The sequence below is a fragment of the Nerophis lumbriciformis genome, linkage group LG35 (assembly GCF_033978685.3).
Source record: "Nerophis lumbriciformis linkage group LG35, RoL_Nlum_v2.1, whole genome shotgun sequence".
Lineage (NCBI taxonomy): Eukaryota > Metazoa > Chordata > Actinopteri > Syngnathiformes > Syngnathidae > Nerophis > Nerophis lumbriciformis.
This window is the reverse complement of record NC_084582.2, coordinates 24,885,001-24,901,317: the sequence shown is the minus strand read 5'-3', so window position 1 is coordinate 24,901,317 and position 16,317 is coordinate 24,885,001. Positions and strand designations below refer to the sequence as shown.

At 38.1% G+C, this 16,317-nt stretch overlaps 1 protein-coding gene across 1 annotated transcript in view; it reads left to right on the top strand.

The window, feature by feature from the left end:
• Positions 1-16,317, top strand: part of il1rapl2 (interleukin 1 receptor accessory protein-like 2) — a 647,587-nt gene that overhangs the window by 519,845 nt on the left and 111,425 nt on the right. Inside the window, exon 7 of the mRNA XM_061927700.2 lies at positions 4,651-4,725. Coding sequence (XP_061783684.1) covers positions 4,651-4,725 — 75 coding nt within the window. The remainder of the gene's footprint in view (positions 1-4,650; positions 4,726-16,317) is intronic.

The following is a 16,317-nucleotide window of genomic DNA, read 5'->3' as shown; positions in this document are numbered from 1 at the left end:
ATCACTAGGTAAAATACATTTATGGATTAATCGACTTGAGAGTCTTCTAACATAAGGGGTTTCTGACCTTACAATTGTTCTTCTAGATCACGGGTGTTGGTGGGGGGGCCCACCAATTAAAAGCCTGGAAAAAATATGAGTCATTAAACTACTTTACTTCATCTTTTTTACTCAAAATATTTGTTCTCGCCACTTTGACAGGAAAACAATATATACTGCATGAAATGGCATATATTTAAAATTGTAATAATATCTGATCATGCAACAAATATTGTTGTATACTGTATTACATTTTTTGTGTAAAAAATAGAAATACTGAAATGTCTGCTTGTCACCTTGACGTATGATTTCAAAGCAAGTAATCCATCAATGTGTACGTAAAAAATATAATTAAAATGCACAGGCTATTGTGTATCAATATCATGAGATAATTGTACATTTATATTCATATGTATATTCACTGTTATAACCGGCCTTCTGAAATCAGCCATAACTGCGATGTGGCCCTCAATAAAAACGAGTTTGACACCACTGTATGGATTTATGACAAAATCTTATAAAATCTAAATTCTGAATCTGAAAATCTTCCAGAACAGTAGATCACCTCCATATTTCCTCCAGTGTTCACTTGTTGTACGTGTCGTGGTCATGATTAGGTTTAAATAGTTTCAATATACAAAACCCAAAACCAGTGAAGTTGGCACGTTGTGTAAATCGTAAATAAAAACAGAATACAATGATTTACAAATCCTTTTCAACCTATATTCAATTGAATAGACTGCAAAGACAAGATACTTAACTATTTTTTGCAAATATTAGCTCATTTAGAAATTGATGCCTGCAACATGTTTAAAAAAAGCTGGCGCAAGGGTCAACAAGACGAGAAAGTTGAGGAATGCTCATCAAACACTTATTTGAAACATCCCACAGGTGAACAGGCTAATTGGGAACAGGTGGGTGGCATGATTGGGTATAAAAGCAGCTTCCATGAAATGCTCAGTCATTCACAAACAAGAATGGGGCGAGGGTCACTACTTTGTCAACAAATGCCTGAGCAAATTGTTTAAGAACAACATTTCTCAACCAGCTACTGCAAGGAATTTAGGGATTTCACCATCTACGGTCCGTTATATCATCAAAAGGTTCAGAGAATCTGAAGAAATCACTGCACGTAAGCCGCAAGGCTGAAAACCAACACTGAATGCCCGGGACCTTCGATCCCTCAGGCGGTACTGCATCCAAAACCGACATCAGTGTATAAAGGATATCACCACATGGGCTCAGGAACACTTCAGAAAACCACTGTCAGTAACTACAGTTTGTCGCTACATCTGTAAGTGCAAGTTAAAACTCTACTATACAAAACGAAAGCTATTTATCAACAACACCCAGAATCGCCGCCGGTTTCGCTTGACCCGAGCTCATCTAAGATGGACTGATACAAAGCGGAAAAGTATTCTGTGGTCTGACGAGTCCACATTTCTAATTGTTTTTGGAAACTGTGGACGTCGTGTCCTCTGGAACAAAGAGGAAAATAACCATCCCGATAGTTATAGGCGCAAAGTTCATAAGCCAGCATCTGTGATGATATGCGGGTGTATTAGTGCCCAAGGCATGGGTAACTTACCCATCTGTGAAGGCACCATTTAAGCTGAAAGGTCCATACAGGTTTTGGAGCAACATATGTTGCCATCCAAGCAATGTTATAATGGACACCCCTGCTTATGTCAGTAAGACAATGCCAAGCCACGTGTTACAACAGCGTGGCTTCATAGTAAAAGATTACTGCCTGTAGTCCAGACCTGTCTCCCATTGAAAATGTGTGGCGCAATATGAAGCCTAAAATACCACAACGGAGACCCAGGACTGTTGAACAACTTAAGCTGTACATCAAGCAAGAATGGGAAAGAATTCCACCTGAAAAGATTCAAAAATTGTTCTCCTCAGTTCCCAAACGTTTACTGAGTGTTGTTAAAAGGAAAGGCCATGTAACACAGTGGTCAAAATGCCATTGTGCCAACTTTTTTGCAATGTGTTGCTGCCATTAAATTCTAAGTTAATGAATATTTGCAAAACAAAATTAAGTTTCTCAGTCCGAACATTAAAATATCTTGTCTTTGCAGTCTATTCAATTGAATATAAGTTGAAATGGATTTGCAAATCATTGTATTCTGTTTTTATTTACGATGAACACAACGTGCTAACTTCACTGGTTTTGGGTTTTGTACAAAAAACCCTGCATGTAGACACACATACATCACTTGTTTTTATTTGCATGTCTACAGTTTGCTAATTTACACTTGATGACCTAACTCGGACCACAAACTCACTGATGCACACATAATTAACATGTAATTGCTTAAACAAACAGGTGTTAATACATTGTAATTTTGACAGAATAAAATGAAACTGTAAATGTTTCTAAATACGCAGTGCACATCTGTATACATAGTAAATGTCCTCTGCTTACTGTGAAAGTTTATATGATTCCCTAAAGGTCAAAAGCAGTTGCAAATGCAGAACATAGTATCTGATTATACTTGCTGAATGTTGCATAATGAGATAATATTTTGTGACTCTTGTTTTTCAGTTAGGTTTGTATTCCTCTTAGGGCGTGTTCACAGAAACAGTCACACTGAAGTTGGCTTTCATTTGCATTTTAACAAATCTCTATGGTTGAATAACGTTGTACACAAACATCCTTCAAATATGTTGAGGATCTGCTTCGGATGCCAATTCGCTCGCAGATGAGTGCATTGAGTGGCACGCATGTTGAGTCCAGCAGTTATTTTCATCTGCCAAGAAAAAAACTGGAAAGCCTTTGAAAATGGGTATGCTGAATGTGACCGAGACAAAAGATAACTATACCGAATCTGTATTGTGCTAAAAATAAATTGCTCTGACAAAAGACAATGCCAAGTCTGTGTGTACAGCAAGGAAAGTGTAATGTGACAAATGTCAAAAGAAATGGTACATTTCTGTTTCACTGAACATCAAGCACAGAGGGTCAGAAAGAAGTGATCTCTAAAATTCAAAGATAATTTCATTTGCAGCAGAAAACATTATATGCCACAGAGCATGAATAATTAACATCATGTTGAGAAAGTCAGCTCAGGATTCTGAATATTGTTTCAAATCTAATTAATGACCTTTGTCTTTTTTCCAAGAAGGTTTCTGCCCTGAAAGTTGAAAATTAAACAGCGGAAGGGAGCTCAGATGTGGTTCAACACATTTAGTTTGAGCAGAGCCGCAAGATTATTTGTTTCAGTCTTTTTGCAGCATCTGGTGTCCTCTTCAGTCATGTAAAAGTCACTTTCTGTGGTCTGAAACTGTCTGCCACTCACATATGTCAATATCTGATGACACAAATACTCATTCAGACTCCGCTTGAAGTTTAAGAAAAACTCCAGATTGGAATATTGCAAAGATTGTCGGAGAAGATGTGAAAGCAGACGGTGTTGATTATTTGTCCGTCTGACCTTATGTGCTGGACTTTCCTGCACTGCCGGCGTTGAAAAGGTCAAACTTGATTTGAAAGGCAAAGTCCATATAAAGGAGAGCTCATCCAAGCCAGCTCTATTCTGGTTTTAGTAATTAGCTGGACTGGTCAATAGACATAATTAGAGGGTTCATTGTGCTGCACCATCACGGCGCCCACGTAAGCCATGCCATCTTGTTACCTCCTTCCTAACCCTCCAGCAGAGCTTGACGTGCAACTTGCAAACAAATCTAACATCGTGTCGACCAAGACACGGACCGCAGAGCTGCCATTTGTTGGCTTATTCTTATCAGATCATTCCTCCGTTCAAAGTGACTGATGTTCCACATCGATTAGTTCCAGTTGTTACTTCAGTCGCCGTTGTCAGCCTCATGAATAACAGCATTACAAAATAAAGGTGTAAGTGACGCTATTGCGGCGCATTGTTTTAATTCAAGGAGAGATACAGCCGCTCAAGCAAGTAGAATCCCTTTACTAACTCACACAACACGCAGTCTGTTAACAAAACTCTACTTTCACACGTCACACATGAGGCACAACCTTTTAAACGGCACATACGCAAATATCTTAGTTTACTACTTAATTTACTATTTTGATCTCTTGAAACATTTCTTAAAAGAAACATGTCAGATATTTGAAGGTTTTAAAAAAAAGTAAAGCAAGTTTTGTTTTTCTTGGTGACTAATTACATAAACTACAGCGGTTTAACTTCCGGTGTAGTTGTATTGAATATTTCCTTTTAAAAAGTAATTAATTATAATGATCAATTACTTCCATTCCAAAAAATACTCCTCAGTTAATGTAAATGGAATGGAAGTAATTGATCATTATAATCAGGGGTCCCCAAACTACGGCCCGCGGGCCAGAAACGGCCCACCAGCATCCAAAAGAGTTGGACAATATCGGATATCGGCAAAAAGCCATTATCGGACATCCCTAATTCCATTGTATCGTATGCATGTTCGAATTCAACTGAAACTGAACTGAACTAAATTGCACCTTTTACCAAACCAAACAAAAATGTTTCTCATGTCTCCTAACTTGATATTTGAATCTTGTTATGAATATTTGGATAAATGATGAAGAAACGGAAAGAAACTTGTTACGTGATGTCAGACCTAACTCAAAATGTCCCTTTTTTTTTTTTTTAGCTCTTCAGACCACCCAGCCACCAAAGGTCCTTTTCCCCCCTGAGAGACAAGACACTCTGGTAGAGGTCACACCTGGTAAGAATTAAATCCTATACGCTTATTATACACATCTGTTATAGAGGTGTATCAAGGGATGTATATCGTTGATATTATACCGATATCAATAAAAATATAGATTTTTGATACCGGTATTCATTGATACTCTTATCGGTATTATGTGTACCGTATTTTTCAGACTATAAGTCGCAGTTTTTTTCATAGTTTGGCCGGGCTCAAGTGCGACTTATATATGTTTTTTTCTTTTTTTATTATGCATTTTCGGCAGGTGCGACTTCTACTCCGGTGCGACTTATACTCCGAAATATACGGTAATTGGTGGTGGCGACTTGTCCAGGGTGTACCCCGCCTTCCGCCCGATTGTAGCTGAGATAGGCTCCAGCGCCCCCGTGACCCCGAAGGGAATAAGCGGTAGAAAATGGATGGATGGTGTAAATAAATATGTGAAAAAAGTCATTTTTTATTAACATTTGTATTAGCACAAGAGGTTGTACACCACCAACATCATGCATGTAACATCTCACAGAAGGGAAGTCTTTTATCAACACCTGCTTTAGAAGTCTTAAAACAAGTCAACTGTTTGCAGTGCAAAGTGCAATGCAGTTGTTATGTCATCATCTTGTAAAGCAGGGGTCGCCAACTCGTCTATCGCGATCGACCAGTCAATCTTTGAGACCCTAATGGTCAATTGCATGTATTAATATGACATCAGTGACGCCCCCACCCGGAGAGTGACTAACAGACCCCCAAACAAGCACGCATTTTAACCCCTGAACACATTCGCACGCCTCGCTTCTCTCTCTTCAGCCTCACATCCTCCACTCCCGACACTGCGGCCACACACCCCCGAGCATGGCGGCACACTTCACCCGCACGTCTCGGAAACGCGTATTTCATGACGTGCTCATAAACCATCGAGCTGCAACAATGCATTAAGGCTGACTGTTGCAAGGATCGGACATTTTCCAGAATCTTCCTGCACGCGAGGACTTGCATTTTGGGGACGCATCATTATAAAGACGCCCACACTTTGTGGGAAGCAATCAACCGGCTTCCTCTCTCGAGCAATGCGGTGCTCTGCTGTAAGTTCTGCCACGCCTACCACAAACTGTAAGGTTCCATAAAAGTAAGGCCGTTTGTCAGTCACGGAGCCCGCTGTCATCATCATCATCATCGCTGGACTGCAACAGGACGCTAACAAGCCAAATAATAGAGTCCGTGAACATTTCTCCACAGTATGGATGTTATGTTGATTTATATACAAAAGTAAACATTAACATGTGCTAAGGCAGTAATATATGATGAAACAAGGACTTCCCTGTTTATCCACTCTTCATCACACAGGAAAACACGGCAAGTGAACAGCTGATTTTACTACTTCCGGTGCTGATGTAACCTGACTGGCGTCCCATATGTGACGATAAGATGAACAAATTTAGTACAGTGCTAGGACTATAGTAGCCTTAAACAGTTAGCTTCTACAGCAGGGATGCCCAAAGTGCAGCACAGGGGCCATTGGTGGTCCGTGACTCCTATGTCATTGGCCCTAGGCCAGGGGTCGGCAACCCAAAACGTTGAAAGAGCCATATTGGACCAAAAATACAAAAAACGAATCTTTCTGGAGCCGCAAAAAAGAAAAGCTGTGTATAAGTCTTATAATGAAGGCAACACATGACGTGTTTATATTAGCTACAGTATATTAGCCTACTATCAAAAATGACTTTAAAGGCCTTATTTAAGTGTTATAATGAAGACATGACGTAAGTGTCTATAGTAGCTATATTAGCCTACTATCAAAATGTGTCACAGGCTGAAGCAAATCTTTGTTGACAAAAATGTTGAAATGTAATATTTATTCTACACATTTTTACAACATTAGAAAACATTAGTAATCATAGGCTACTCAGAAGGTGAGATAACTCCTGGAAATTACTGTCTTAGAAATGGCCAAAGGTATAGAAGTGTGTGTTCAAGTTAAAGGAAACAGCAGGCTGTCTTCTTTTAACAGATTAATTACAATCTTTGGTAAGCTAGGTAATGTTTGCTGTGGTTTGTAACAACATGGCACACAAACAACTATCTGAAATGCAGCCATACAGATAATGTGTCATGAAACATGAAAAACTAAATTATATACAAAGTCGATAAAAGTAAAGGATAATAAATGAGCTCAAATATACCTACAAATGAGGCATAATGATGCAATACGTACATACAGCTAGCCTTAATAGCATATTAGCATTGATTAGCTTGCAGTCATGCACTGACCAAATATGCCTGATTAGCCCTCAACAAGTCAATAACATCAACAAAGTTCACCTTTGTGCATTCACACACAGCATAAAACGTTTGGTGGACAAAATCAGACGGAGAAGGAGTGGAAGATTTTTTCATGTAAACAAACTGTTGTTGGGTTCAAAAACCGACAAAATTAGTAGAACAAAATGTTCACCAAATACTCATCAGTGAAGCATACACACAAACATTTTAAACAGTGGGCTTTCTAACAATTAGGAAGGTGTGTGTCATATTTGTCCTCAAACAAAAAACATACTAAAACAAAAAATTAAATTTTCAATCCTTTTTTTAAAAAATGCTCCAGGAACTAAAGAGCCGCGACCCCCGCCCTAGGCACATTACAAAAACACACCTTCTCCTTGGTAGATCTTGCTTCGTTTTTTGGCTGAGACCAGGGATTTTGGGCTCGAAAAGGTTGGTGACCACTTTTGTAAAGAACACACCGATCCATCACTGTGTTCTTCCTATTCAATACAATTACATTCAGCTGGAAATAATATTTGCGTATGGCATTTGTCATCATTTATTTTTATTCCTTTCATGAAAATGCATATTCACAAGCCATTCATTGTTTTTTGTTTCTTATACATTTCCATGATCAGAAAGGAGCAGATGGAAGAATACTATTCTTATATTTATCTGCCTCCTTTTGAACACAAATTATTTTAGATTACTTTATCACTGTTCCCTCCACCAACACCCGAACTCCAAAATACTTAAAATGTTTGTTTAAGCATTTTCAAAATGACATGTCCAATCAAAATCAAAAATCAGTTTGATATAATTCCAGTTGTTTCTTTTTGTAACTCTTTTTAAATTCAAAGATATTCTTGCAACTTTTTAAGCCTTTGTCTAGAGAATTCCATGCTTTTACACCAGCAACAGACAAGCACATCTGTTATGGCATTTGTGTACAGTGCACAGACCTCATACATGATTTGATTATATCAAATATAAATCAATACAATTCATTAGCATGTAACGTGGGTGTGCATTTAAGCAAGGTGTGTTGTGATGCCACGCAAACAAGGCGCAATGGAGTGACGTCAGATGGTGACTACAGACTTGTGGATGGCATGCTGTTTTAGTGATTATTATTTTACTTGAATTTTTCACTGTACGGTTGATGAAGTGCAGTAGCAGCCGTTTGGTACAGCACGTTCACTTCAAACTGATTCTAACTCTTATTAGCATGTGTGACTTTGAAGGACTTTGGAGGAGGAAATATTGTTGTTACAAACTGTTGCTTCTTTATATGCGATTATTCCAAGATGATTATCAGAGTTTCGGGCTGCGCGATAGGGCAAAAATAAATACCAATCCGATCTGGATTAAAATCACAATTGCTTACATTGTTTTTAACCCGACAGTTTTAAGCATCGCTATCAAAACCAAATCAAACTATGGATTAGTTTAACATGGTATTAACATTCTGAGCAAAAAAAAATAAAATTGAAATTAAATAAGAAAAAGCAAAAAAACATAACAAAGTGACATGTTTTTAAGTAAAAGAAAGCACACACAGATGTATCAGTTAGTATTTGGCAATCAAACTATAGTATAAGAAGTTAAAGTTAAAGTACCATTGATAGTCACGCACACACTAGGTGTGGTGAAATTACACTCTGCATTTGACCCATCACCTTGTTCCATCCGTGGGAGGTGAGGGGAGCCGTGAGCAGCAGCGGTGGCCGCGCTCGGGAATCATTTTGGTGATTTAACCCCCAATTCCAACCCTTGATTTGAGTGCCAAGCAGGGAGGTAACGGGTCCCATTTTTATAGTCTTTGGTACGACTCGGCCGGGGTTTGAACTCATTACCTACCGATCTCAGGGCGGCACTCTAACCACAAACCCACTGAGCAGAAGAATCTGTCAAGTTATCACGAGTTTACCAATGAAGATCTGTGGTCGCGTCCACAACTTCCTAGCATTCGCAGTTGTAGCCCAGTATTTGTCACACATCTGTTGGTCTACAATCAGTCATCCAATTTGCAAAAGAAACACATCACCTGACACGTAGAAGTTATTTTGGAAACTGTTTGCTCTGTATGTTGGAGTTAGTTTCATAGTTTGAAGTGACTGCGTGTCCGGGGAGGCAGGCACAGAGATGACCCGAGTAGGGTACAGAGCTGTCGGCGAGACTGCTGGCCCTCGACTTGCTAGGCTCCATGGAGACATACTTGCCAACCCTCCCGAATTTTCCGGGAGACTCCCGAATTTCAGTGCATCACCCGAAAAACTCCCGGGACAAATATTCTTCCGAAAATCTCCCGATTTTCAGCCGGAGCTGGAGGCCACGCCCCCTCCAGCTCCATGCGGACAGCCTTTTTTTCACGACGGGAGGACAACAGGGTGACAAGAACTAAATCATTCAGACTACATATAAATTGTATTATTATGTTTATCTTATCTAAAAATAAATATATTTATTAATTTAAAAAAAACAACTAAATAAATGTTTACTATATTTTGCTAAAAACAACTAAATGAATTGTATTTTTTCTGACTCCTTATTACATCCAGCCATAGAATTCTACCGTTACATTTAAATAAACATATTTGAAATAATTAATTTAAAATTATCATATTTAATTATTAAAATAATTGCTTGTTTATCAACAACATTAGCATTTTATTCATTACATTTTGAAGCTCTCACAAGCCAAGTTATGTTATATTCATGTTATATTTATGCAAGTTTGAAGTATCAATTATCTAAATACAGTTTTGTTTGCATATTTTCAGGATGTAGATATATATATATATATATATATATATATATGAAATACTTGACTTGGTGAATTCTAGCTGTCAATATACTCCCCCCCTCTTAACCACGCCCCGCCCCACCCCCGACCACGCCCCCACCCCCCCATCTCCCGAAATCGGAGGTCTCAAGGTTGGCAAGTATGCATGGAGATGAGTGTTTGTCAAGTGTACAGTCCCCGTAAACATGATTTTCCTTGTTCCTCTCAACGACAGCATCTCAGTCACATCATGACAATTTCCACAACTTTCTGCATTTAGATTGTTTTTAGTGAACCTTGATTCCGTCCACGATTCCAATGACGCGTAAATCATGGTGGCCTAGATAACTCCAAGTTATTGCTGACATTTATTTATATTCCCCCTGCTGCGCGTTGGGCTCCAAGTTTGGTCATTCTCTTCATATCTATCTGTTTACTTCTGCTTACCTTGTAACAGCATGTGGGCCAGTAAAAGGTCGACTCTGATTGGCTGTTCCGCCATGTTTGATCGAGTTAATAAATCATCACAGTTGATCACTGTGACGGACTTCAAATTTATCATGACCATATAAGCACCCAGCCTTATAAGATCCTCCCTGTGTCTTTTTTCATGCGTTGCAACGGCACCTAAATGAATGTGACAGCGCGCGCGTGTCATTAAACCAGGGGCAGCTGGATTTAAAAAAATAGCCTTAAAATGGCCACTAGCCGTAGCATTAGTCCAGAATTTTAAGGGTCCTCTAGGACCGACCCAGTTAGGAACCAATACCAAAAAATGCCAGTACTCGGTATACATCCCAAGGTGTAGCAGTAAAGTTAAAGTTAAAGTTAAAGTACCAATGATTGTCACACACACACTAGGTGTGGCGAGATTATTCTCTGCATTTGACCCATCACCCTTGATCACCCCCTGGGAGGTGAGGGGAGCAGTGGGCAGCAGCGGTGGCCGCGCCCGGGAATCATTTTGGTGATTTAACCCCCAATTCCAACCCCCAGTACATGTGTTTGTAATCATATTTTTCAGTAGCAAGTTCCCATATTGAACATATTCAGTGTTTTGTACAGGACTGCAAAGGGTCTTATTACTATCTAAATCAGGGGTCACCAACGCGGTGCCTGAGGGCACCAGGTCGCCCGTAAGGATCAGATGAGTCGCTCGCTGGCCTGTTCTAAAAATAGCTCAAATAGCAACACTTACCAGTGAGCTGCCTCTATTTTTTAAATTGTATTTATTTACTGGCACGCTGGTCTCGCTTTGCTCGACATTTTTAATTCTAAGAGAGACAAAACTCAAATAGAATTGGAAAATCCAAGAAAATATTTTAAAGACTTGGTCTTCACTTGTTTAAATGAATTCATTTATTTTTTTACTTTGCTTCTTATGACTTTCAGAAAGACAATTTTAGAGAAAAAATACAACCTTAAAAATGATTTTAGGATTTTTAAACACATATACCTTTTTACCTTTTAAATTATTTCCTCTTCTTTCCTGACAATTTAAATCAATGTTCAAGTAAATAATTTTTTTTATTGTAAAGAATAATAAATACATTTTAATTTAATTCTTCATTTAAGCTTCTGTTTTTTCGACGAAGAATATTTGTGAAATATTTCTTCAAACTTATTATGATTAAAATTCAAAAAAATTATTCTGGCAAATCTAGAAAATCTATAGAATCAAATTTAAATCTTATTTCAAAGTCTTTTGAACTTCTTTTAAAATTTCTGTTCTGGAAAATCTAGAAGAAATAATGATTTGTCTTTGTTAGAAATATAGCTTGGTCCAATTTGTTATATATTCTAACAAAGTGCAGATTGGATTTTAACCTATTTAAAACATGTCATCAAAATTCTAAAATGAATCTTAATCAGGAAAAATTACTAATGATGTTCCATAAATTCTTTTTTTAATTTTTTAAAAAAGATTCAAATTAGTTAGTTTTTCTCTTTTTTTTCGGTTGAATTTTGAATTTTAAAGAGTCAAAATTGAAGATAAACTATGTTTCAAAATGTAATTTTCATTTTTTTCGTGTTTTCTCCTCTTTTCTTTCTTTCCTTAAAAATGTTAGTGGCTAGCTAGTTAAAATGGGATATTGTGATTTCACAAGACTGTCTTAGAAGTGATCATTTGAAAATGTTCAATTTGAAAAATGTACACTTAGAGAAAATATAAAAATAAAGTGTTGCATATTGATATTTATCTGTTTCTATATATATTTATTGTGAGAAATCATTAAGATGATCAGTGTTTACACAAAGATAAATATCATTAATTATTAATACCGTAATAGCATAGAGTTAAAGGTAAATTGAGCAAATTGGCTATTTCTGGCAATTTATTTAAGTGTGTATCAAACTGGTAGCCCTTCGCATTAATCAGTACCCAAGAAGTAGCTCTTGGTTTTAAAAAGTTTGGTGACCCCTGATCTAAATGTAGCTGCTAAGTTGTTGGCAACACTGATACACTTCATCTCTAAGAGACCAGGTGAGAATCAGATGGTTTAAGAAGTGCAGTAATGTGATTTATATCACCTGCAATAGGGAATTGTAACAACAAGCTACATTTGCTGAGGGTAGTGTCCAAATCTATTTGTGTTGGTACCAATAGATCTAGTACAAATGTATTTGTGACAAGTCGCAACAATCTTGTGTACCAATATGGTACACAAATACCGTGCAGCCCAAGCTATGAAAAACAGAAGTCATGGCTAGAATTTGTGCCAAGGATAGGCCTGACCTTGACAATCTCATTTTTGTGAAAGCTACTGTATTTGTTTTCTTTAAACCATGAACTTAAAAACGAGGTAAGGACTGAATCGTGATTGTGGCGTATCCTTACACCTTAGAATCATCTTACAAATAGTTCTCGTTTGTGCAATGTCCTTGAATGTTTTCACTATGGCAACTTGCTGTAACATCTCACACAGTATACTGTACAGTATATCATTTAGTACAACACTTACCAAGGCAGGCAGCACGGTGGACATGGGTTAGTGCATGTGTCTCACAATATGAAGGTCCTGGGTTCGATCCTGGGTCTTTCTGTGTGGAGTTTGCATGTTCTCCCTGTGACTGCGTGGGTTCCCTCTGGGTACTCCGGCTTCCTGCCACCTCCACAGACATGCACCTGGAGATAGGTTGATTGGCAACACTAAATTGGTCCTAGTGTGAATGTGAGTGTGAATGTTGTCTGTCTGTGTTGGCCCTGCGATGAGGTGGCGACTTGTACAGGGTGTAACCCGCCTTCCGCCCGAATGCAGCTGAGACAAGAGACAAGCGGTAGAAAATGGATGGATGGATGGACTTACCAATGCAAAAGAGAATTGTTTTAATCTTGTCGGAAATATGTTTCTCAAAGTAACAAGCACTTTCAGGAGGCAGGTTATGTAGGGCACTATATTGAAAGAAACAGACAGGAAGGGTATCATTAAGTCTGTTTCTAATTTGCTTGTGTACTAAATTGCATGGTGCATGATCTGATACAGCATCAGCAGGCTGATTTTGTGTGTGTGTGTGTGTGTGTGTGTGTGTGTGTGGGTGTGTACGTGTGTGTCCTGCTGTACTGCGGTCTCTCTGACAATGTAGCACTGTAGGCAGGAAGGTGTTTGGACGCATGCACTAGTCAGGGTGTTTGTGTATTTCCATTCATTCCAGATTGATGTAGTAACATAGGCCCCCAAGCTTCTGGGCAATGATTTTTAATAGTAATAATCTTGTTTTTACCAGTGGGAGATTTACATCAGCAAGCCAATATGTTGTTAATTGTCTTAATGTTGTCTTATTACTACATTCACTGAGTAATTTCTCCACCCATGTTTGTCCCCCACCCCCTACATACCGTATCGGTACTTACTTTCTACTTCCTCTGCTTTCCATCACTCCATAATGCTGTGGGTAATCAACACAATTCATTTAACTCGTCATTATCCCGCTAATGCAGGCTGGAGGCAGATGAAATACATAATTAAAGATTGATTTGCGATATGGATGTACTGGACTTAAATAAATAAAGAATTAACTAATGAATAATGATGTATGAGGAATTAGATGGACATGGTCTATACATGTCTTTTAGAACCTCTGTCTTGTAAGCTCGAGCTGCTTTTATAATGAACTATATTATATTTTTAAAGAGTGTGAACAAATATCAGACAGTGGACGCCTTAGGATTTTGTATGTTCCACTTTGTAGGATCGTGTTTTCGGCTTATAAGGTTCCCCGTTTTCGTATACCAACTTTGGTTATTAACGGCAAAACAGTGCGCCCAACAAACTAGTCAGTTTGCTCTTGTAAAATTCTGTGGCCACCATGGAACCAAATAACGTTACAAATCCCAGCGCTTTGATAAAGAAGGAGTGAAACCCTATTGAGTTACTTTGACTGATTGATTGAGACTTTTATTAGTAGGTTGCACGGTGAATATATATAATATATAATATTCCGTACAATTGACCACTAAATGGTAACACCCGAATAAGTTTTTCAACTTGTTTAAGTTGGGGTCCACTTAAATTGATTCATGATACAGATATATACTATCATATATACTATCATCATAATACAGTCATCACACAAGATAATCACATTGAAATATTTACATTATTTACAATCCGGGGTGTGGAGGGGGTGGGGGGGTTAGGTTTGGTTGTTATCATCAGTCATCAACAATTGAGAACAGAGAAATGGATATTGGAACAGTGTAGGTCTGACTTGGTAGGATATGGACAGCAAGTAGTGGGCAGAGAGAGAGAGAGAGAGAGAGAGAGATCAGAAGGCATAACAAAAAGTATCTGCATTTGATTGTTTACATTTGATTATTAACAATCCGGGGAGGGTGTTAGTTTAGGGTTGAAGTTGCCTGGAGGTGTACTTTTATTGCGGTTTTGAAGGAGGATAGAGATGCACTTTCTTTTATACCTGTTGGGAGCGCATTCCACATTGATGTGGCATAGAAAGAGAATGAGTTAAGACCTTTGTTAGTTCGGGATCTGGGTTTAACGTGGTTAGTGGAGCTCCCCCTGGTGTTGTGGTTATGGCGGTCATTTACGTTAAGGAAGTAGTTTGACATGTACTTCGGTATCAAGGTAGTGTAGCGGATTTCATACTCTCCCATCCTCCGCTCTCATTCCCAGCTTCAACAGATTCAGATGGTAAATGTTTATTAATCCATTTAATTAATCATTTATACATATTTGATAATGTTTTCTGCATGTTAAATTACAAATATTTGTTATTGAAACATGTTGTGCTCATATTTTTGGGTGTCTGAAGCAAATTTGGTAACCGGGAATAGCTGCCACTCAAAATCCCAGCTATTGACGACCATTATAACCTTGTGCCGCTACTGTGCAGGGGCCCGTCTAGGGGCTTCCAGAGCATTCAATCCTTCCCCCGTCACCAGGCACCCCCATCGCCAGTAGACGTAACTGTACTTTTTGTCCATGTAGATACAATTAGTGTTCATATATGAGGTCTAGTCTTACACATAGGACTGCACGATTATTGGCAAATTAATAATTAAGATTAATAATCATGATTATGCATTATGTTTGGTAAAACAGTGTTGGGGTGTGAACGCGACGCCATCATGTAATTTGTAATATCTAATAAAAATGCTCTAGATAAATGTTATCTATATATTTAAAGACAAATATTTGTGTTATTGTTCATTAATAGTATCATCTTATCAGCTTTTTTGTTACATGATGCCTTTATCTCTATTTTACATTTTCATAGATAGAGGTATGTTTTAAGTTATATACATACATTTACATGTACTAATGTGTGTACATGTACATGCTGTGTCTGGACAGGTCCATTCAGCGTTTGAGCAGAAATATGTCGTATAGGTATTAACTATACACAATAAAACATTAACAAAATGCTATGTTACATGAATGGGTATTAAAGTAATTACTTTGCGGAATAAAAAACACAAGTAATGTACAAAAGATGGTGTTTACGTTTTGATATCAATATAAAACACAAAGCAGTTTGGCTAATGAAGATAAAGTCAAATAAACCAGCTTTGTTATTCTCCAACAACCATGTACTTCAGTGCAACAGTTTGGCCAACAAAAATAAACGAGAGTGATACCTCTCACATCTAATATATACAATATTTGCGCCTCACTGACAACTCAGCCAGCGTTCAATTGGATGAGATGACAAAACATTTTAGCTAGTATTGATGTTATTGGAACACTGACAAAGTTAGCAGTTAAGATAAAGTGTGAGTGACCATCTCATTAAACAAACTACAGACTTTAAAAAACAAGTTGTGGCAAGGTTCCCGACACATTGCCTGCTGCATGGTAACTCTCAGTCCCAGCAGCTGACGGAAGGACGCTAGTTCCACGATCAAAATTAAACTGTAACATAAAATATTTTTCTCCTCCAATAGCATGTAATAACGAAGTGATCGGCTCCATTAGCTTGGAGGGAAAATTTTCAAAGCAAAGTCAGTGAAGTCGCCGCCATGTTTCGGGAGTGCGCATGCTCTGGTGCTGCGGAGCTTCAGCATTCATGGAGTAAGCAGTGTTGCCTAAAATGCATTAGTAAAT